The 23,159-nt window shown below is 46.0% G+C and overlaps 1 protein-coding gene across 1 annotated transcript in view; it reads left to right on the top strand.

The window, feature by feature from the left end:
• ARSB (arylsulfatase B) overlaps positions 1 to 23,159 on the top strand; it is a 311,266-nt gene that overhangs the window by 282,891 nt on the left and 5,216 nt on the right. Inside the window, exon 7 of the mRNA XM_069223318.1 lies at positions 20,912 to 21,040. Coding sequence (XP_069079419.1) covers positions 20,912 to 21,040 — 129 coding nt within the window. The remainder of the gene's footprint in view (positions 1 to 20,911; positions 21,041 to 23,159) is intronic.

Below are 23,159 nucleotides of genomic sequence, written 5' to 3' on the forward strand. Positions count from 1 at the left end.
TGAGGATTGGGGCTTCTGGGAGAACCTTTCGACTGGGACTCTGTACTATGGCCCAGTGAGGTGTGGACGGGCCTGTAAGTGTGAGTCGATGCCCGATTGTAGAGCTGGAGCCTCCGGTGAATGGCCTGGTGATGGTCAGAGGGGCCCCTCGGGACTGACGGCCGAGCAGTGGTGGTCCTTGTGGCCTTGGGGATGCCATGGAGGCTGGAACTTGCAGACTGGGCCCGGAAATCCCCCCAGTGTGGCCTTAGTGGCAGGAAGTGCAGACTGGCACCGGAGTGGCCCTGGAAGAGTCAGTGAGCGTGAAAGAGGGCCCTGGCTAGGAGTTGTAGGGGTGCTCCTCGGGCAGACCCAGCTGACCCCCTTGGTGGAGTGTGTAACCAAGGCAATGCTATGTGGTTGTGGGGTTCCGGGCTCCTTGCTCCTCAATTGGCCCATACAGGATAGCTCACTGGACAGAAGTCTGGTGGCCACAAGGACTGCTGGTGGGAAAGAACTGGTGGCAGCTCGCAGATATCAGACAGCGGCCAGTGTGGATGGGAGTGCAGCTGAGCCAGAGCAGGCCTGGTGGTAGATGTGCGCTCGAGAGAGGGCTTTTGGTAGGAGTAGGAGAGTTGCTTCCCAGACTGGCCTAGCTGCTCCCATTAGTGGTGGAGTGAACGCACAAGGGGGTGCGCAGGGTCTTTGGAGAACTGAGCTCCTTGTGCCTCATTTGGCCCAGAGAAGGTGCCTCCCTACCCCCTCACAGAGAGACAATTGGAGGTCCTGAGTGTATGGGCCTTGACTATGACTGTACATGGCCAGTGAAGGGAGCGGCGGAGGCCTGTGAGCGGCCTGGCCCAGCTATGGACAAGAGGCCCAGACAGCCACAGTACTGGCCGCTATTCACGTAATATAAAGTGCTTTAGGGCACAAGATTGAGGCAGTGGTAATTGTTGTGGGCCTATATTCTCCAGCTAGCCTGTGCTCATGTGCCCTGGGGGATTGAGAACAGTCCAGTGAGCATTTACCATGCATACACAATGGTGCAATGTAAGCATGAGTCTTTCTTAGTGGTTAAGAGACATCTGCGGCACCTCTAGCTTAAGCATGCCTTGATGTTCCCGGCCCGGCTTTGAGTGAAGGTTGGCTATATGGCGCATTTCTTCACCGAAGCAAAGGAGGTGTGGGAGTGGCTGGAACGACAGAGCCATGTGGTGCTGCAGGGTGGACTGCTGCAAGATCCCCAGAGTGGCAGACTCGGAGGCTGCAGATGCACCTGCGTTGGGGGATGAGGGAGACCCCCAGCAGTGTGGAGGTACATACAGAACAGGACAAGGTGGTCGCGGAGATACAGCAGGGACTCCTACAACCCTTGGTGAATCATTAGGAGGTGCTGGCTCTGGCCTCGCTGCCATCTGATGATGGGTCGCTGACCTCAGGTGTGGAGGAGTAAGGGCTGAACCTCCTGAGTGTCACGCCCATGACTGCAGACGAGATCCTCTGAGTGGCAGTATCCACTGGAGCAGTGTTGATGGGCCACTTGGAGGTTTGGGAGGAGGGTTTGTGGTGTAGGAGTGAGGTAGATTTCTTCTGGAGGACCTTGAACTAGCAGGGCTGGCTGCATTGCCCCTTCTGGACTTGGAGGACATGGTGGTATGCAGTACATGCAGTTGGGGGGGCAGGTGACAGGCACCTCTGGCATTGGGGGAGCGCATACTTCTACACCCACCGCAAGAGGTGGGGGATACAGTTTGAGGGGGCTGCAGTGGCATTCATTGCATTGGAGAGCATTGGAGAGCATGTGCAGTCAATGGCGGTGACAGGGTCCCAACACGTAGCCAGGGGTACATCTCTTAGAGTCCTCTCCTGGAATTTGAATGGGCTTGGTAACAAGCTGAAGCAGAGGGAGATGCAACGGTACTTGGCATGGCAGGCCCCAGACCTGATCCTACTGCAGGAAACACACCTCAAGGGTTCCCACTGTGATTTTCTGGGGAGGGGGGTAAGTTTCGATATTTGGTTAATGCGGGCTGCTAGGCTGGGGACCGGGGTCGGCATCTTGCTTCGTATGTCTCGCTATTCCAGGTGACACACACATGGGCTGATCCATCTGCCAGTTGGTCGGCGGTAGGTGGCTCGCTTGGGGGATGGGGAGTGTCTGATTGTGACTTCCTGGTATTGTCCTCCCAGACTTCGGGGGCCTGGCCTGGAGAGTGTACTACCCTCCACAGCCCAGTAGTATGTAAATAAAACACCACACCCGGACCTCTGTATCAGGCATCTTTATTCTTCAACATACTGTCGCTCTCCCCGCATTGTATCATAAATTTTATAACCACACCTTAACATCTCTCATGCAATTACATAATTCCTGTCTAGAGTCCACCCAGGATTGCGAAGTCCCTAGCGAGCATGATATCAAAGACACTACGGTGGTCATTCTGACCCTGGCGGTCTTTGACCGCCAGGGCGGAGGACCGCGGGAGCACCGCCGACAGGCCGGCGGTGCTCCAATGGGGATTCCGACCGCGGCGGTAAAGCTGCGGTCGGACCGGCACCACTGGCGGGGTCCCGCCAGTGTACCGCCGCCCCATTGAATCCTCCGCGGCGGCGCAGCTTGCTGCACCGCCGCGGGGATTCCGACCCCCCCTACCGCCATCCAGATCCCGGCGGTCGGACCGCCGAGATCCGGATGGCGGTAGGGGGGGTCGCGGGGCCCCTGGGGGCCCCTGCAGTGCCCATGCCACTGGCATGGGCATTGCAGGGGCCCCCGTAAGAGGGCCCCTACATGTATTTCACTGTCTGCTGCGCAGACAGTGAAATACGCGACGGATGCAACTGCACCCGTCGCACAGCTTCCACTCCGCCGGCTCGATTCCGAGCCGGCTTCATCGTGGAAGCCTCTTTCCCGCTGGGCTGGCTGGCGGTCTGAAGGCGACCGCCCGCCAGCCCAGCGGGAAAGTCAGAATTACCGCCGCGGTCTTTCGACCGCGGAACGGTAACCTGACGGCGGGACTTTGGCGGGCGGCCTCCGCCGCCCGCCAAGGTCAGAATGAGGGCCTACATCTTCACCTTTGTTAAATAAAAAGTACAAACAACATTAACATTATGTTTCCTCAATGAGCCATAGAGGAGCTTGCACTGGTCTGCCAGATCAGGTGGTATGAGTTAGTGAGATACACTGTCATCATGGATCGACGACATAGGCGATGACGTGCAATCTGGACGTTCAGGGGGGGTCGCCTCGCTTGTGATCTCAGAAGCAGTCAAACATTGATATGAGCGTTTAAAGTGTGACGAGTTCCGTGTGATGGATTGTCTGGGACGCTGCTGTCTCCGCATGTGTCCTTTGCACTTCACTACCATCAGAGGGTTGACAGCAAATAGAGTGTCTGTTTTCAGCTTCTCTTTCTGCTTGACCAGTGCCAAGTCCCCTTTCTTAAAGACTGTTACCTGGCACATTGGCGCAGATTAGAATATATTCAAATATTGTGCTTTTGAGAAGTATCTGTGATATAAACCTTTTCGCATTCATCGATTGGTCCGATGTCCATTGTTGTAGCTTGGTCCCGATGGCTCGCCCAGATAGCAAGGTGGCAGGGCTCTCATCAGTTGTGCAGTGAGGAGTTGATTGTTAGGCACGAAGGACTGGGCACAGGGCTTAATTAAATTGATCCCCTCCATCAACGCTTGCTGAATTACCCTCTTGAGGGTGCCCATAAGTCATTCAACAGCACCATTGGCTTGGGGCCAGAAAGGTGTACTCTTTTGGTGCTTAACATTGAGTCGATCAAGAAACTCCTTGAATTTGTTGCTATTAAAAGTTGGGCCATTGTTAGATTTGAGAATAGCTGCAAAGATGTCATCAAGCCGCTCTATGACTTTATCATGGGCTGTCGATGAAAAGTCTTCTACCAAAGGAAAACGCGAATATTCATCAATGACTATCATAAGAAATGGTTAATGAGACGCGCACTCGCGTCGCGGTTATTTTTGGCAATTCTACCTAATTCTACGCGGATACGGCGATTCTATCATTTACGGTTTCAATTGAAGACGGATTATAATGATTTAGGACAAAAGACGAATTATATATGGCCCTGAACAATAATAATAAACAATAATAAGTTTCAACTAAAGTCATAATTTGGATTGGTGTAAATATGAGCCCTGAAGAAGTCGTACGGGAATTCAAAAGGAGACTTCCCTAGACGAAACACGTGTTGGCTGCAAATGATTGTTGGCTGAAAATAAGCTTGAAATGGGCTGGATTTGTATTATCAAGCCGCATTATTTGTATCACTGCATATAGGATAATATTATGAAAAAATTTCAATTATTTTTTATTTTCAATTCTTTGCAAGTTTTTCATTTTGGTTGTATTCTAATTGTTAATTCATATTGGTATCATTTCGATCAAACTTTTGATAAATATTTATATCAAAAACATATTGTATATGGACTGTTGTATCCTTAACAAACTGTGGGTTGATATTTCTTTTGAATGAGAGAGCTGCCACGCATCTTTTGTTCTCTATCATAAGATTGTGTCTGTTTTCTAGAGGCCCATAGAAATCAACTGCAACTCTTTCTTAGGCATGCACAGGAAGGTCAGACATTGTCACTGGATGCTGCACCACTTTGGGGGATAAACAATCACAAAAATGGCATGCTTTTAGCTCTCTCTCAATTCTTTAGTCTAGGCAAGGGAACCACGCTCTCTCTCTTAGGGCTTTTTTGGTGGCTACAATGCCACAATGTCCCTCATGGACTAGCTCAATGACTTGGTGCCTTAGGCTCTCAGGTATGATGATTCTCGTGCCTCTCAATATGATACCCTCTTGAGTGATAGATAGCTCATCCTGTACACTTTTGAATTTTTGGAATTCGACACCATGAGCAAAAATTCCAAGTCTTCCAAGATTGCACTGTAATGAGGTCTTTGAGACTGAGCATGTCTTTATCTGCTTTGGTAGCAACAATGATCTAATCAATGGATAGAGCTGCTGGTGTGCCTGACCTCACAATGAAATTGAGATACTTTTCAGCCACTTTGGATGTCAAACTTTGGCGATGTGGTGGCACTTGTGAACAGTAATCTGCAGGGTTTTTGTCTTTCCCTGGCTTGTGTACAATCACATTGTCATATTCCTGCAGTTGCAACACCCACCTCTCAATGCGAGGAGGCATCTTAGCTTTCAGGTTTCTAGACAGTAAGCAGCACCTGGTGGTCTGTGATGATAGTGAAACGTTTCCCATGTAAAAATACGTGAAAAAGTTCACAGGTCCACATTACAGCCAAACTCTCCTTCTCTCGCTAAGAGTAAGCATGTCCTTTTTCAGATAAGCTTCTACTGGCATAGGCCACAATGTGTCTCTGGGCATTCAGATGACCATTGTGTTGAGCAAGAATTTGCCCCAACCTCACCGGGATCGCATTTACTGTGATCTCAATACGTATCTTGGGGTCAAGATAGGCCATTTCAGTTGCATTTTCAATTGCATGTTTTATGTCTTTGAAACTGTGATCACATTCAGGAGACCACTGAAATAGGAGATTCTGTTTTGTTAAGTCTCTCAATGGGGCATTCAGTGTAGCAAAGTCACAAATGTACCTTGAGCAAAAACTGGAAATGTCTAAGAAGGATTGTAGCCTGGTTACATTTTGTAGGGGGCAGGTAGATGTCAATGCTTGGATCTTATAAGGGTCAGGAGTCATTCCCCCATCAGAGAAAATGTGCCCAACAAAATATGTTTGGTTTTGTGAAACTCACACTTTGCTGCATTCAGAGTGAGACCTGCATCAGCAAATAATTGGCAAACTTGTGTAAGAGCCTTGTCATGCTCCTTTTGTGTTGACCTAAATACTAGTATGTCATCACTGTAATTGAAAGCATGCATAACAGGTTGAATAATTCAGCGAATAACATCTTGAAATATCTCTGCAGCCGAAGATACTCCAAAACTCAGTTGTTTGTATTTGAAAAAACCAACATGAGTTGAAAAAGTAGCAATGCACCTATAGTTCTACAGCTCGAGTTACTGATTTTCTTTGTTCAGGTCAACACGGGATGAGATTTTAGCTCTGTTCAGCTGCATGATCATGTCCGCTATGTGGTAAGCAAGATGTCTTTCTCTCTCTTTTGCTTTGTTGGCCTGGCGCGTATCAACAGAAATATGCACTGGACCTCCATTGTCCTTTTTTGGCACCACAGCTATGGATTTAATCCAAGGTGTAGGACCGGTGGAACATTCAATTATGTCATGTTTCATCACTGTTTTTAGTTCTTTCTCAACGACTGCTGGCAAGTAAAAGGCGACTCTGCAGTGTCAGTGGGCAACATGGCAAATGTCCTCATCAATATGGAGGTGCACTTTCATCTTTTTGAGTCTTCCTAGGCCATGAAACAATGACGGGAACTGAATAACAATTTTAGCCTGAGCAATGGATGTTGTAGTTGAGAGATATAAGTCACATGTCAGCAGCAGTGGCAAAGCTAAGAAGGCATGCATTAGATGAAGTTCCCTGAAGGACTTCAATCGGCGCTCACACTGATGTCGTTTTATGATGCAAGGTTTCTGTAAATGACCCTTGACTCTGTAACAGTTGATACAGAGTGTATACCTTTGTGTTTGACGTAGTAAGGCCTGGCACACAAGACCTGGCATGATGTTAATTGATTGTCTATAATGAAGGGTAAGGGCCAGCTGCTCACCTTTAATGTAATTTTTGGACAAAGTCCAAATGAATTTAGCTTCAGTTGGCAATTCTCTTTAGCATTTTGATCTCCGTTGCAAGCAGCTAACCCTACATGTGCATGTCACTCATTAGTCAATATCATCAACACACATCCGTCTTCTTCCCTTGTGCTTGAAAATGACGTTGAAGAGCCTTTATATGATGAACTTGATGATTGATTGTGCTTGGTTTCTATTTGTCATAACTGATGTTGCCTTTTGGCCCTGTGGGTGTGTCAAGAATTCTTCTGGAACCTTCTGGCGGCCATTTTCTCTTCCCACTGAGATGCATTTAGTTTCGCTTTCACTTTGCAGACTGTTATGAAGTGGTTTTCTTTCCTGCAGCCTTTGCATGTCTGTCCTATGGCTGGACATTTAAGTTCATGTGGAAATGAAAACCCACATCGGAAGCATAGCTTTTTCATCTTCTGAAACGTTGAATTGTGTGCAACTATTTTGGCCTTTTGCTTGCTTTTCATGATTAAAGCTGATTCATTATGTGCTGTCATTATGTGCTGTTGCTGCTTCCATATCAGCAGCTTGTCGATCTGCTTGTCCTTCTGCTCTTGCAGCAATTAGCATTTTCTCTAAACTGAATGGCTCTCACAACATGCATCTTCTAAAGGAATCTGAAAGCAGCCATCAATGACTAAGGCGCTTGGCTTCCTTATTATTAAAGTCACACAACATATAGTGCTTGTAAAGTGCATTAAGTCTCTCAACAAATTCATCCATCATTTCACCAGCTTGTTGTGGTGCTTGGTTGAGTATGTACTTGGCATCTAACATTTCTTTTATCTTTTGGTATGATGTTGAACCAGCTTGTGAGACCTTCTTTAGCACTTCTTTCACTCCATCACAGGCAAGGGTTTTCAAGTATTTAATGATTTTCTTATCGTCTTGCTCTCCTAGGGCATCTATGAAGTCATTGAACGTTTCAATCAATGTGGTTCACCTGGCATCAATGTTCAGTTTCTTTGCAATCTCAAACAAATGTAGCTTTAGGAATGTAGATGTGTCGTACTTTGTGTTTCCTTCTGTCACCATTGAGAGCACAAGCTGTCAAGCAGCGTTCATCTTGTCAAGCAGAACTGGCAACCTCTCCCCCCAACTCCACCATTGCTTGGGCTTGGTCGTCATGTCCGATTTTCAAGATTGTATAGCACATCGATCGCTTCTGCTCGTTAGTAAGTTTCTGTTTTCGTTCCTGGTCATCACTGCCTTTAGTGTTTGCTTCAGATTGATGATGACCGTGTGTTATGGGGCAGCTCAGTATCTTTTCTTTTAGCCTTAACAAGAGGTTTTTGGTGGGCTTTTCGAATGTGCTCCTCTGCAGGGCCCTCAACTTCTTCAATGGCTGTGTTTGAGCTGGAGCAGGGCTTTGACTCCACATACGCCAATCGCAGACTGCTTTGCATTGATTTGGGATGCACATGGCACACACAAGTAGTTTGCTGCACTTTGCAGACTCTCAGGGAGGGCAGCTTTGTTTTTGGGGGCACGCATCCCCTACACATTGCCAGTTGTAGTGTCCTCCCCAGCCGAGGAACATGTAAACAAATACACCACACATGGAGCTCTGTATCAGACATCATTATTCTAAAACATATTGTCGTGCTCTGCTTCCATTGCGTCATAATTTTTACAACCACACCTTAACACCTATCATGCAATTACATAATTCCTGTCTAGAGTCCAGCCATGATCACGAGGGCCTTAGAGCGCATGATATCAAAGACACTACAGAGACTTGTGAAAATGGATTGCCCTGAAATGGTGCTGCTGATGGAGGGGGTCTGGATCGCCACCTGACCCTGCATGAGGAGGAGGACCGCATGGTGAAGACAGGGAGGACAGCACGGCACAGATGTGAAGGGCACCCAGAGATCACCCAAGACTTTGCTCTTTGCTTGGTCTATGGGACTTGAGGATCTGTGGCGGGTGACACTCCCGGGGGAGCAGCAATTCTCTTACGCAGCTAATGCCTCTCAATTGCTGGCCCACCTGGATTATTTTCTTGTACTGGGGCCACAATGTTATAGATACAGGAACACTTCCTACTTGACTTGGGGTCTCTTGGATCACTCCCTGATCGTTATGGAGCTATGGGTTCATGGGTCTCGTCCCAGCCTGGGCTGGTGGTTTGACACCATGGGAACTAATAGACCAGGATACCCAACACCATGTATCGGAGGTGGGGGGGTCAGTACTCCTGGGAGAATGTGTTCTTGGGAAGGATGGGGATACTCTGTGAAGTGTACAAGACTGTGGTCCATGTTCAGTTAATTTCACATGTGGCAGGCATGAATAGAGAGAGACACCGTAAGGTGACGGAGCTGAAGAGGAAGCTGTCCGATAAGGAGGCTGCTTATGTGGAGTCGCCGGACCTGGAGCAGGCTCGGTGATTGGCCCAGCTGTGGGAGGGCTATAGGTCCACCAAGAGGTGAGGACCATGTACTGGGCATAGCAGAGCAGGCTCTATGAGGCGGGCAACAAGGCAGGGAAGCTGCTGGCATGGTTGGCTCAGAAGGAGGAGGGCCAAAGGTGGATTCTGTTGATTTGTATGCAAACGAGGAAGAGGGCACAATTCCCTGCAGAGATAGCCCAGACGTTTGCTTATTATCTTCACACTTTTAACAACTCCCATCTCTTGCAGGAGGCAAGGGAGGGCATGCATCCTGGTGCCTTAGTTGGGTAGGGAGACCCGGAGTCACTTGAGGTGGAAAACACAGAGAGGGAAATTGCAGAGCCTATGGCCCCCCTCAAGGATGGGTTTCCTATGGAATTTTTTAAGTGTGTGAAGAGAAAGGTTCTTAAGCCCCTTCATGCTCTGTTATGTGAGGCCCAGTCGGGTGCTTTCTCAGGATCTCTGGCTGGCGCAGGTTGTATTGATCCATAAACCTGGGAAGCCCCAGGAGGAATGTGCCCTGTATCGGCCGATTTGCCTTCTCTGAATGTGGAGACTAAGCTGCTTGCCAAGGTCTTAGCAAATAGCCTTTCATATGTAATAGCGAATGTGGTCGCTCTGGATCATTCAGGGTTTATGTTTCATTGGTCTAAACTCCACAATCTCCGGTGGCATTTTGGTTGCCTGGCTTGGCATTTCCGTATTGAGGAACCAGCCCTTTTTCTGGTGTTAGACGCCAAGAAAGCATTTGATTCCGTTGAATGGCACTACTTGTGGGCTCTTCTTGAGCACATGGGCTTTGGCCTGGAATCCATGCTTGGGTGCGACTCCTGTACCATGGACCAACGGCAAGGGTGAGGCTGAATGGGGTGTTGTTGGAAGAGTTCTAGCTGAGTTGGGGTTTCCCAGCAAGGGTGCCCTCTCTCCCTGTTACTCTTGGTGGCAGCAATGGAGCGATTGGTGGCATGGATCTGGTGGGATGCACGTTTGCAAAGGCACCACTGGGACAAGAACTGGGAGGATGTGATCTCCCTATACGTGGATGATGATGTTCTTTACTTGGAGGAACTGGACTGCTCACTCCCATGGGTTATGGAAATTCCACGCATTTTCAGGCTATTTTCCAGCATCTCTGTTAATTGGGGTAAATCCATAGTGTGCCCGCTGTCCAGGTGGACGCCACAAGGGTATTGGCCCGGGCAGTTGGTGTGGCACATCAGGGTCACCTACCTGGGGATATATGTGATGACTGACCGCAATTTGTTCTATGAGAAGAATGTAGATCATATACTGTAACTTTTGCAAGGATGCGGAGCACTGGTGGCAGCTCCCCCTGTCCTTACTGGGTTGTGCGATTATAACATTATTTAGCTTCCAAAGTTCCTATATGTGGTACAAAACTCCCTGTTTGAGATTCCAGACTAGTTTATCTGTGCGGTGGAGACGGAAGTGTGGGTTTTTCTATGGGATGGGGTGACCCGAGAATTGCACTATCAATCAACCAATCAATCATTTCTAAAACGCAACTAATCACCCGTAGGGTCTTGAGGCGCTAGAGACATTGATGCGCCAGCTGGAGGATGAGGGCATCACCTTTCCAGACTTGCGGATGTATTATTGTTGGCCTGCTTGTTGCTAGTTAATGAGTGTGTATTTGTGGATCAGGGAGAGCCGGGCCTGAAGGCGAACCAGCAGGCATTAGAAACATATGGCTTCATGTGGTGAATTTATGGGGCAAGAAGGGTATCAACCCTCCCAGAACCTACTTCCATGGTGGTACACACCTGGCGACGTGCCGGATGGGCTGGGCTACGCCCGTAAGTTGACTCTGGAGACACCATCATGGAACCCGTGGGGCACTGGCGGAGCTCTGCAAGGTGTCTGGTCACAGATGCTGGGAATTGATTGCCATCTCCAATTTGGGGGACCTCTGGGATGAACAGGATAAGCTGACTTTTGCAGTCCTGCAGGGCCAATGCGAGAGGACAAGGGGGATATTTTTTGTGCTACCTGCAAATTAGGGCTATCGTGAAGTGAAGCATCTCTTGCCTGCAGGGCCTGAAGGATAAGAGCCCTTTGGAAAATTGGGCAATGACCGCCCTGGTGCACTGACATGCGGTCTCGCAGCTCTGTTCTGCACTACTTAGTAGTATGCAGGTCCTGCTTCAAAGGTTACAGGAGCACTGGGAAGGTGATCTGGGGTGGCTGGAGGATGATGAGTGGAGGGCGGCATGTAGGTATCCAGGGGAGGTGGCTATCCGAGTGGGCTTCCAGTGTATTCAGTGAAAGCCGTTGCACATGGCATATTATACATGAACACAGATTCATGCAATAGGAAGGTTCGATTCAGATCTTTGTCTGAGGGGTTGTGGGCAAGAGGGTGCATTGATACCTATGCTCTGGGAGTGCCCAAGGGTTAGGGGTTTCTGGGAAAGTGTCCATGGTAGGCTCTCAAAGGCGGTGGGGGAGGCCTTGGTGCTCACTGGTTGGTCTGCTGGGGTATTTGGGGTGAGGTGATGCTGAATAAGTATACACTTCGACTCTGTAATGTGGCACTGGCGGTGGCTAGGAGCGACGTGGTGCAGTACTGGGGCTGTACCATGCTTCTGAGGGCACACGCTTGGGAAGCTAGTATGGAGTGCTGCAGGCTGTTAGAGAAACTGATCTACAGGGCGTGGGGCTGCCCCTGGAAGTTTGCAAAGATATAGGATCAGTGGACCATTGAGGAAGTGGAATGATCGGGGTGGACTCGGGGTGAGTGGCAAGTCCTGGGATTGTTTGGGAGGTGAGTGGCCTGCTGTAGGCCTCTTGGACTGTAAGGATTAAGTGTTCCTAATTTGTCCTTTGCAGTCTGATTTATGCGGACACTGCCACACAATGATCTTTTTGTATAATAGAGCCGCAGCAACCTTTGTTTGAATTGTGCATCATTTTATTTGTTGTGTTTTGTGATAAATTTCAATTAAAATATTGAATAAAAAAAGATTAGTGCAAGGTAAAATGAGACCCAAGTAGGGACCACATTTATGGGCAATAAGAGACAGAGAATGAAAAAATTGTAAGTGCGTCCTGAAAACGTCTACAAAATAAACTTGGCCACAATCCGTGAAACATTATGTGGAAAAGGTGAATGAAAAAAACAGGGAGCAAAGCATGACATAATTAGCTGTTCACTTTTGTTTTGTCACAGGGGATAGGCACCAGAATTTTCAGTAGCCCACCCAGTGATTTAGGAGAACTCGAGGTGGATTATCTTGTGGAACAAAGGGCCAGATTTAGTGAGTGCTTTCCCTGACACCCTCACATGAGCCATGATCTATCTAGGACTTTTCTCACTGATGCTCATCTGCCTTAAGAAGGATGAGAGAGCTTGAGGTGTGAAGCCCTGCGCAAACGTTTGGTCTAGCATACGTAGGTCAAATCTGGACCTTTAAAGATTGTGTAGTTTCTGCTCAGGTTACCAGCGGAGACTGCTCTTCCACTTCTTTCCTCGCTTGTTTCTACAGCATTTGTCAGTGTCCCTTCCTTTGAAAATTTGCATGGCTGTTGCTTGTGTCATTAACTCCCGTTTTTACACATTTGGCATCATTTTACGAATTTGATAGCATGTCTGCTTTGTGGATATGACCTTCTTTATTTTTTTATCTACTCTCACACAGCATCCCACTGCCCCTCTAGCTTGGAAAATAATTGGGTAGAAGTCTATATGTTGTAGTCCTATCTATAATTATAACTTGCATGCCTATCTCTCATACCTCTCCTCCAGCACTCCAGAACCTCTTGTCTTTCATGTGTGATACCAAAATGCTTCTCACATAGCAACACCTCCAGCACTCCAGAACCTCTTGTCTTTCATGTGTGATACCAAAATGCTTCTCACATAGCAACACAACAAATATTACACTGCCAATCAAGCACTCTCCCAGGATGTAGCACGCTGCCCATTTGAAAATATGTTTCAGCGCTCCACAATGATGTATGAAGCCCTATAAACTTGCTCCAGTGCAAGTGCAGTGGATACCAGAATAATTAGGTGGCAATGCAGGAAATAATACAGAAATACATTTTCTCCTGTGCTGTCCTAGTACAAAGAGAAACAGGAGAGCTGGAGAACCACCTGAGCCTGCGTAAATCGATACTAGAACAACGGTTCCATAGACTCATTCAAAAATATTTTCTAACATTTTTTGGAGGAGTCAATATAAGCCCCCACAGCAGTAAATGTTGTAACACAAAATCATTGCATCAGAAAGTATATTTAAGAAAATATACACACAATAGAATGAAACATTATAGTGAGCATAGTGGGCTGGTCCTCCCCAGAAAAACTGTGCAGTACAGGTGAAATATGTGACCAAATACAAATAAAGTGCACAGTACAAGAAAACAAGCAACTGTAAAGTTCTCATTCAAAAACTTCTGTGGACATCCCATGGCTAATATAACAGTTCAAGAGCCTTTAGTATTGGGATGTGTCCAGCAAGATGGCGTAGTAAATGTGTCCAAGTGAAGCTTCAGCGAGGCCTGACTAAATCCTGGCACAATCCTGGACTCCAGATGCTTATCGGCCACCCAGAGACCCTGGGCGTGCACCCCGAACTGTGGGCAGTGCAGCAGTGATACTTTGAGAACCCTAGGATGCCCGGCACTGCTAGAAAAAAAAATACCAGTAAATTGGAATGCCTCCAAGAAAATGGGGGCACCGTGATACAAGGACGAACTTAGCTGACTGTCTGGCCCTGCTGACACTGACAGGGAACATTGGAGTGGAGGCCAGGGGCGTAGACACTTTTGTGCACTCCTCCCTACTTACACCCTTTACACCCGCGGACGGGCATGCTGCAAATTGGGGAACGGACCGACAATCCTGCGGTGGGCAGTTCCCACTGGTGATGACCTGAGGTTGGAGAACTGAGGCCTGGTCTTCCTGGGCCCCTGCGCTGGTGAAGTCTGGGAAGCGGCAACAAGGGAATGGGCGACCAGACCACGAAGGAGGTGGGCCCTCTCTTTCACAGGTCCTGAGTATGGCAAGTGACCTGGAGGCTGCCTTTCTGTGCATAGGGCCTCTCCTGACGTACAAGTGGGAGGCCTGGCGGAGGCTTGGAAAGGAAGACTCGTGCTGCTTAAGAGGTGCTGGTGGAGAGCCTATGCGACCGCGGTGAGTCCTACAACGAGAGAAGGAAAAAATCACCGAGCCTGGGCCCCGGATATAACACATGGTAACAAAGTGAGGCTTGTTTAAAAGCCCTGGTACGGAATGCTGCACCTTGAGGTGCTGAGATACTGGTCCCCAACCAACGCAGGAGATTAATGGATGGGTGGAGCGAGGCTTTTTGGTAGCCTATAGTAGCCCAATAGAGTTTTGAAGACCAACTCACTGAGGCACTGGATAAGGACTGCTGGCCCATGGCAACTGGTAATAGCAAGAGGGCTTAATCTGGTCAATCAGGCAAGACGGTGACAAACTGAAAGCACCTTGGTAGGAAACACCAGCTCTGTTGGAATACTTAGCTCTTATGAAAAATTGCTTGCAGGATGATTACTGGGACTCTGTGATGTGAGATGCTTCTTTTGTTCTGGCAGTTCCCCCATAATACAGAGGTACAACCCTCAACCATAACAGATGATTGGTAAACCAGCACTGTGAGGGGTGCTGTTGGAGACTGGACACCATGCTCCGCATTGGAGCTCTGAAGCTACCACTGGGCTCTACCCGCCTAGGGCTCATGCGGTGCACATATATTGCCCAGCAGGTCGACTCTGGGGAACATATGGTGGAATTATTGATCTGAAACAACTCTGAATTTCCTGAGAGGGTGAAGGAACAATTTGCGGAGCTTTTCTTGGAAGAGTGGCTTGACAAAATTATGCACCCGCAAAAGCTGTCCAAGTTCTTCATGGTGGAACGGGCACACCGGGCCCTGGTTCAGCTGCCACTCCCGGGTGCACCGCCTTGGGCTCTTATCGCACAATTGTTCAATTACAGGGACCTCGATGCCATTTTACAGCAGGTTCATATTAGAGGCCTGCTGAATTTCGAGGGGCACCCCATATTTATCTTTCTGGACTACACCATGAGGGTCCAAAATCAGGGCAAAACACTCTTACACGTTACAAAAAATTACGTGACCTCAACCTGTGCTACAGTCTGATGTTCCCTGCAAAACTCTGGGTGGTTCATAATGGGCAGGTGCATTTCTTCTACACTGCAGATGAGGCCAGTGACTAGGTGGATACACTGGCTGGGGACCCCTCACAGATCGAACTGGACTGGGACACCACCTCCTATGACACAGACAGTCAGCTCGCATTCGGAAGAGGGTGGGGAGAAATAGGTGCCCCCAATCATGAAGCCCATAGGGCCGCATCGTGCTCTGTCGGATGGTACCCTTAGAGACACAGAGGCCCTACCTGGTTCGGAGGATCTTTCCTTGAACAAACGGAGTCGTCCTAAGTATGGCACGGACAGCACGAATGGTGGCCCGGCTTGAGGTACCTGCGGAGTGTAGTGAGTATGGCCACGTCAAAGTGCTCCATGAAGGGACTTGTTGTTGCTGCAACGTATGGGACCCTTTGGGTGTGCATTACTTCAATGGAACTGTACATTTGGAGTCTTTGCTTTGAGACAATGTTATATGAAAGTTTTATATCCTGGACTCGTTGATGGGTGCCTGGGCATCAAGTGTTAACTGTGGGGACACTGGATGTGAGTAAAGTTCTTGATTCTCTCTTTGCTCTTCTGTGTTTCAATATCCCCTTCTGTGGTGGGGGAGAGACACTATGATTACTGATTTCTCCTTTGCATGTTACATGGAATGTGGATGGTAGTTAGGGGCTATAGTGACCAGGGGTCTAAGAGCTGGGGCCGCATTGCAGGGGTGTTACCTTGCGACTGCTACACGGTACCTTATATGCCAAATATACCTATCTGGGCATTGAAACAGTTTGCGGACATAACGGAAATGATTTTGGTCCAGAAGTAGTGGGATAGAGGTTGCGATGTTTTGGGAGATTTTTATCTCGGTGGTAAATTTATAACACATGAAGGCACAATTGATTAATTTATGCTGGGACATGGACAATACTTATGATATGCCAAAATATCGGCTACAGCACGCAGGATTGTTCCTTGCTTCCCAGATAAACGCTTACCTTCACAAACACTGACCAGATTACTTGACATGTCAGGGAGCTGTAGATTAGTAACACATTTGTATAGTGCACTCAGAGAGGATCTGTCGAAAATCCCACCTTAGATGCATGGTAGATAGAAGGAGATGCTGGGCGAGGTTATCCCTGAACATGACTGGGAAAAAGTACATATGGAGCGTGTACTGTAAGTTTCAATGCACGTTATAAGGTTACACAATATTATTACAGACATCAGGCGTACCTTTCACCAAAGACCTTACACACTGTTTACCCCGCCCGCTATGATAGATGCCCGCATTGTGGCATGCCGGAAGCAGTATGGAGTTACTCCTTAATAGGGTCTTACTGGGAAGAAATCTTACAAAGCATTAATGGGCCAACTGTTTGGGAGGTCCCGTGTAGCCCACTGGAGTTGTTGTTTTGCCTCATGCCCACCCCACCTAAGAAGAAACTTAGCCATAAGTTTCTGATGCTAGGCTTAGTACTGGCTAAATAACAAATTGCTATCAAATGGATGAGTGCACGATGTGAGGCTTGATGAGCAGTTGGAGGTGATCTGGCATCATGGAGGCAGATACTAATGGAACTCTAGAGTGGGAAGATGGTTGAATCTGGTGTTGGTGTTTAGCCATATGAAAGTACACTGTGAGGGTGTAGAAGATGGCTGGAGTTAATGTAGAGGGATATGACTCTGCTTGGCAGAGATAATATGCCCATAGATGGGCTGTCGGAAGGACGGGCAACTGAACATACAACATCCGCAAAACAGTATGAGATATGGTACTTACACCACATGAGTCTTAATTTGTGAATGCATGACAGCAATAAAGTATATGATATTCTAACTGAGCAGCCATGGGTGGGGGGAAGAGTTGGGAAATATACCTGTTTATAAGATGTTTGGTTTTGATCCTGTAATTGTACATGTTATAATGCTCAAGAAACTGCTGTGATGTATATGACATATTACGTCAATTACTGTTAAGATGTACAGTTTGTACTTGAAAATCAATAAAAAATTACATTAACAAAATAGTCCTTAGTATCTAGTTTAGGCTTGACCTGAGCATTAGATATATCAATGTTTCAACCCTGTTAAAAATTACATGAAGATTCTTCATGAGGGAATGTGTTGGTAGCAACCTAGGAGAGATGAATAGTCCACATAACATCAAGAGAAGAAATATACAAGAAATAGATAAAGCACGAAATAGTGTAACTACTCTTACTTCTTGAATACTAATTTGTTAAACACTTTGTTAGTTTTGATACTTCATATGATAATATTAGCAAGTTTAGTCCTCCAGGCACATATCACATAATACGAGCAATTAACTTTATAAGCAACAAGTAGAATTTTATGTAAAACCATCAGCAAGAGGTAAGAGTGCTCAGTCCACTACTGAGGAGGTGGAGGGAGATGTGGAAAAAGACACTTGATGAATTGAACTGCAAAGCAGGACACAAATACAGAAACAAGCATTCTTGTAACAAATACACAAGTGATGAAATACTTTATTTAACACAAACAGATATATAAAAAATAGAAAATTGATGGTAAGGTTGGAGCTTTTCGAAATTGAACTGAGGCTTCTCATTGTCCATATTTTCCATACTATATTATGTTTAATGCAGATACACTGCTCCCATAAATCAATTTGAGATAGTAACTTAATTGTTTGCCTCCAGTTTCAAATTCCATCACGTTTTAAAATTATGTATTCTTCCTTTTATACACTTTATTAATCTGTTAATGTTATTTCATTTTGTAAGGAGTCTCAGACCCCCTGGGTAGTCTTCATGGACCCTGCCACTGGTCTCCAGACCACAGGTTAAGAACCATTGGCATAGATATTCCAGAGTTTACCCCATCATGCATTCATAGGCGGAGTTATTTGCTGTTTCAAGACTTGTATTAATGACATTCTAGCTGCAATCAGGAGGTGTTATATTAGAATACAGATGGGAGTGGTAAGTGGGAAGACGCTGTTTTCCTCGGAATCACCTAAAAGTACCATGAGCGGTTTCAGTGGCAATGTGATTCCTGTTACTTGTCTTATAGGGGATACGTTTTCTTTCCAATAGGTTTGAATATGTGTACAAGACCATCACATGTGGAAAAAGTGCTCCTCTCTCTGCAATTTTTCCAACATAAATCGTAGCCTCTGTTCATAGCTGGTAACAGATAGGCACCAGCCTGTTAGTATATTACGTGCATTTTCTCTGTAGCGATCTCATATTGATACCTTTGTGCCCTCTGTCATATTTTAGCCCAACTCTCCTCAGGAATCTTCTCTTCCAAGTCGTGCCCCCTATTCAAAACATATTTAAGTTTGGCCTTTGTAGTTAGGTCTAAAAAGTGTGTTGGAACAAAGTTATGCCTTTATCAATCTGCTTATTTATATAAGCTATTATATAAGGTTTTCAAGTGGGATGTTAACCTTGCCAGCTAATGTAGTATTTCTTTGGGAGCCACTCCAATGTATAGGTTGTGTAACTTGGAAATAGTCTGGCTTGTTAAGCCCCCAATCAGGTAAAAACACTTCTCTAGTGGAAAGTGGGCCTTCGGAAAATAATTCCCCCAATGATGGGGTGGGGTTATGGCTGTTCCAATCTAAATCTGGGTATTAAAGTCCAGATTGTGTATAATCGGCATCAAGGGTGAAAATGGTGAAACCTTTCTTTCTGGTGATCTGGTGCCAGTATTCAAATAGTATTAGGGAAGAATTTAAGAGGGAAGTGATTCCATGGGTCACCATTTGAGGGAGCCATACTCGATTGGATTGTAACCCATTCCTTATTTTCAGCATTGTGATTCCATTCTAAGGGGTGGGTGGATCTGAGCTCCTTGACTATAAGTTCTAATGTTGGAGACATTTAACCCTCCCTCTGTAATAGGTTTGAGTAGCGTAGATCGTGGGATCCATGGGGTTCGATTCTCCAATGCAATCAGTTTTTAAGTATCATCTATAACGAAGCTGTGGTATTCGTGTTTATCAAACAAGACTACCCTAAATTGATCAGCTTAATTCCTCCTTTCCTTGGGTGCTGCTGTTTTTCCAGAGTGATCTTAACAGCTCATGGTGTCAGGCTCCCCTCTTCTATTCTAAAGTCTGCCACTGACCATACTGCAGGTGTCTATGCACTTTGGTTCTCTGAGGAAATTAAATTTGCCAAAATAGACTCCAAAAACGAAAGCGTGCATGGAGTGGTGAAGACGGCTTTTTAGTGAGGGTTGAAAGTGTGGTTTTGAGAAGGTAGTGAAAATCAGTAAGACTTGTTCATGCATCTTACTGAGCTGCCTGCATGTTAGATACCGGAAATTCATCTAAGTGTAATTTTACAATGCTTAAATCTTTGATGGAACCCTCCTGCTGCTGCCTGTCAGTTCCCTCTTCCCAAAACATACTCCATTTTTTCCATGGCACAATTGATCTGTGTTGCACTGTATCTGGGCACTTTATAATTCAACTACAGTTTTATCATGTTCACAACTTTTGTTCTTTCACTTCACCCAACTCACTCCTGATAAAACCAAAATCTTAGCATTCTATTAAATTTGGTTCCCCGCTTAAGTCCACTTCGGATCAGATTCTGCACCTGGAAACTAACTGTTTTTGCCCTATTCTTAATGCTGTCTGAAACTCCCATGTCTTTGCCTCTGTCTGTTCCAAATAGAAACCAGGCACTGGCTGGGCCTTTACATAAGAAGGCACAATGCAGATCTATATATTCTCAGCAATTACAGGACAATTTGTGTTACCCCTACCTATTATAATCCTCAGCCATCCACTTTTTTGGAGGACAGTGCAGTCTTGCATACCATTCAGCCAGGTCTTTGCCCTCGCCAGAGCACTAGACTTGCTTTAGTTTCCATTTTAGATGATCTCAGAATCATTATGAATGGGGTGGTTTGTCTATGCTGATCTTGCTAAAACTTTCAAAGACCTTCAACACCTCTTGCCTCTTCCAAACCACTGTCGTTGAAAAGGCCTTAGATTGGTCAATTTCTTATCTTTTTAGACGTGGAAAGGCAGTGCACTTACCCCCCAATTAATTACAATTCATGTGTTTTATTGTGGTAATTAGATGCTAAGTACTAAGTCGCCTAAAACGAACACCGACAAGATGAAAGTTCTTGCCATAGGCAATTCCACTTCATCCTGGCATTTCAAGTTGTGGCCCCCACATCTTGCTTCACTTCTTTCTTGGCTCAATTTTGTATTCTAGGTTGTTTCTTTGATGGTATTCGTTTTCTAGTTCAAAGGGTTAGCAAAGGCTTCTGCTGTTTTTACCATATTTGTGTTTCATGTAAAATTGTCCCCCTCTTCCTACGTCTTCTCCAGCTGTAGTCCATGCCATCATTGTATTGTGCCTTGCTACAACAAGTCACCCTATCTTAGATGTTATCTCTAACTTTTCTCCAGATTGCAGAGAGTACCAAAAAAAGCAGATTCTCTCAAAGAGAACTTTTTAACATGGACTTCGATTGTGGCTTTGCAACATTTATAAGGCATGTTAGAGAGCAAGATAATTTGCCAGTTAATGCTGGTGTTAGTATCATGGGCCTTATTGCAAACACCCAGTACCATGCACAAAGCCTAAAAATAAGAAATGTACTTTGTTTTACAGGCCCTGGTGGGCACATCAGAGAATCTGCAGAAAATGTACTTCTGTCCTTGTGGGACAATTCACCATTCAATATATCCATCCATGCGGGGATACGACATGGACAATGGAAACTGCTCACTGGCTATCCCGGTAAGTAAAGTCATGTGTTCAGATCTCCTCGTTATTCTCTTCTATTCTTTCCTTGCCACAGGGTAGACACACATGAATACTTTGGTGATACAAGCAGTCTGGTTATTTCTGGTAACCAGTTATCTACATTTCTTGTTAATGCTGTATATTTTCTGAGTTCATTTGTATGAGCTATGCAGTAGATATTTGTGGTGCATATATAAATGAGTAGGTGGTAGCTGATATATAACACATACTTTAAATTCAGGAAGGGTAAGTAAGTCTGTTAACATCTAGAACATCAGTAGTGGTGAGATATTGTCATCCACCTGAGCAGCTATGACAGTGTCTTGTTACATAGTATTAATAATAAAACAATAGATCACTATAAATATATGTTCAGTGGAAAGTGAGTTGAAGTTGACTAATATTTCAATAGTGGGTTCCCAAAAATCCACAATTTAAGATTCTACCTTCACTTTGTGTCATAAACCCACTGTACTAAATCAACCTTATCGCATACCCCTGTTATTACTTAGGTAAGTGTTCATTGTGATGTGTTTGAGAGAATAAGTGATTATGTTTATAAGTTTGTAAAAGGATGCATAATTTTGGTTTTATCAGGAGTGAGTTGGGTGAAGGTCTTGGTTTGACAATGTAGAGTGAGAAACAGCCATTACAATGAGGGTATTCCACCGTAATGCCTTTACCACACATCCATTACCATGCAGTGCCTTTACCAGAATATGCCTTTACTACACATTGCCTTTACAAAGCAGGCCTTCACCACAAATATGCCTTTACAACACATTCCTTTACATCACAAGGTACGTATATATAAGGTAAGTGTGCTTGTCTGTGTGTGTGTGTATATATATATATATGTGTGTGTGTGTGTGTGTGTGTGTATATGTATATATATATATATATATATATATATATATATATATGGCTTAGGGATCGATGAGGGTATTTTTAGTGTTTAGAGGTGGGTAAGGGTTTAGAATGGTAAGGGTGTTTTTGGGTTTAGAGGTGGGTAGGGGTATTGGGTGATAAGGGTGTTTTGAACTTTAGGGGTGGGTAGAGGTATTGGGTGGTAAGGAAGTTTTTAGGCTTTAGGAGTGGGGACTGAGTGGGAAGGGTGTTTCTGGGCTTTAGGGATGAGTACGGGTATTGGGTGGTAAGGGTGTTCTTGTGGTTTAGGGGTGGGTAGGGGTTATGGGTGGTAAGGGTGTTTTTAAGGTTTAGGGGTAGGTGGGGGTATAGGGCAGTAAGGGAGTTTCTAGGGTTTAGGGGTGAGTAGGAGCATGTTTGGGAGGACTCCCCAGTTTAAACAAATTAATTGTTTGATTTGTATGTGTGTATCTTACCTAGGGGCAGTGGCCACTAGGTAGTTCTAGTTAGGACCTAGTTTCTATAGAAAGAGTATTTTTTGACTTGCCTATAACTTCGGTGCTGCTTGACGAATCGTCACAAAATCTTCCCCCCCCAAAAAAATCAGCCATGTTTGCTGCTGTCTGGAATGTTTTGGGGTGATTGTCAAGTGGGGGTGGAGGAAAAGGGGGGGGGGTCAAAAAGGATGTGTTTCCAAAGACCCCCCCCAAAGCCCCGGGGACCTCCACCTCCCCAGGGCAATTCTCATTGGAGGGGGACCACGCAGCGCCATCGGGAGCCAATAATTACCTTGGGGAATACCACCCCCCATGGCCAGCACCTGCTATGCCCCGGGGTGCTCACCCCTGGGACATCGCTGTTTGCTTTTGCTTGGTGGGGGCTGACAAACAAAGTCTGCTTTCTGACAGTGGGAGCTCACGCTTGCAGAAAGCAAAGTTTTCATATGTTTCCAGGCACGCAAATATGCTGATGAAAACATTGTTCCCACAAGCAGGGAGCTTTTAAAGCACCTCCCTACTTCTGGGAGCAATGCCGCCTCCCACAGTATGCTGGGAGCTAGCTAGGACCACAGGGGCCTGAGGCTACCCCCCACTTTCTCTCTCTTCCATCCCAATATGGGATGGAAGAGAAAGAGAGAGAGATCACAGTAAGGAGCCATCTATTGCCTAAAGGTTAAAGTTACAGACCTAAAGAAACTATATCTCGCACCCTCACCATGCACTGCTAATTACCCCACAAATTATGG

This window comes from Pleurodeles waltl, chromosome 1_1, assembly GCF_031143425.1.
Source record: "Pleurodeles waltl isolate 20211129_DDA chromosome 1_1, aPleWal1.hap1.20221129, whole genome shotgun sequence".
In the NCBI taxonomy this organism is placed as follows: domain Eukaryota; kingdom Metazoa; phylum Chordata; class Amphibia; order Caudata; family Salamandridae; genus Pleurodeles; species Pleurodeles waltl.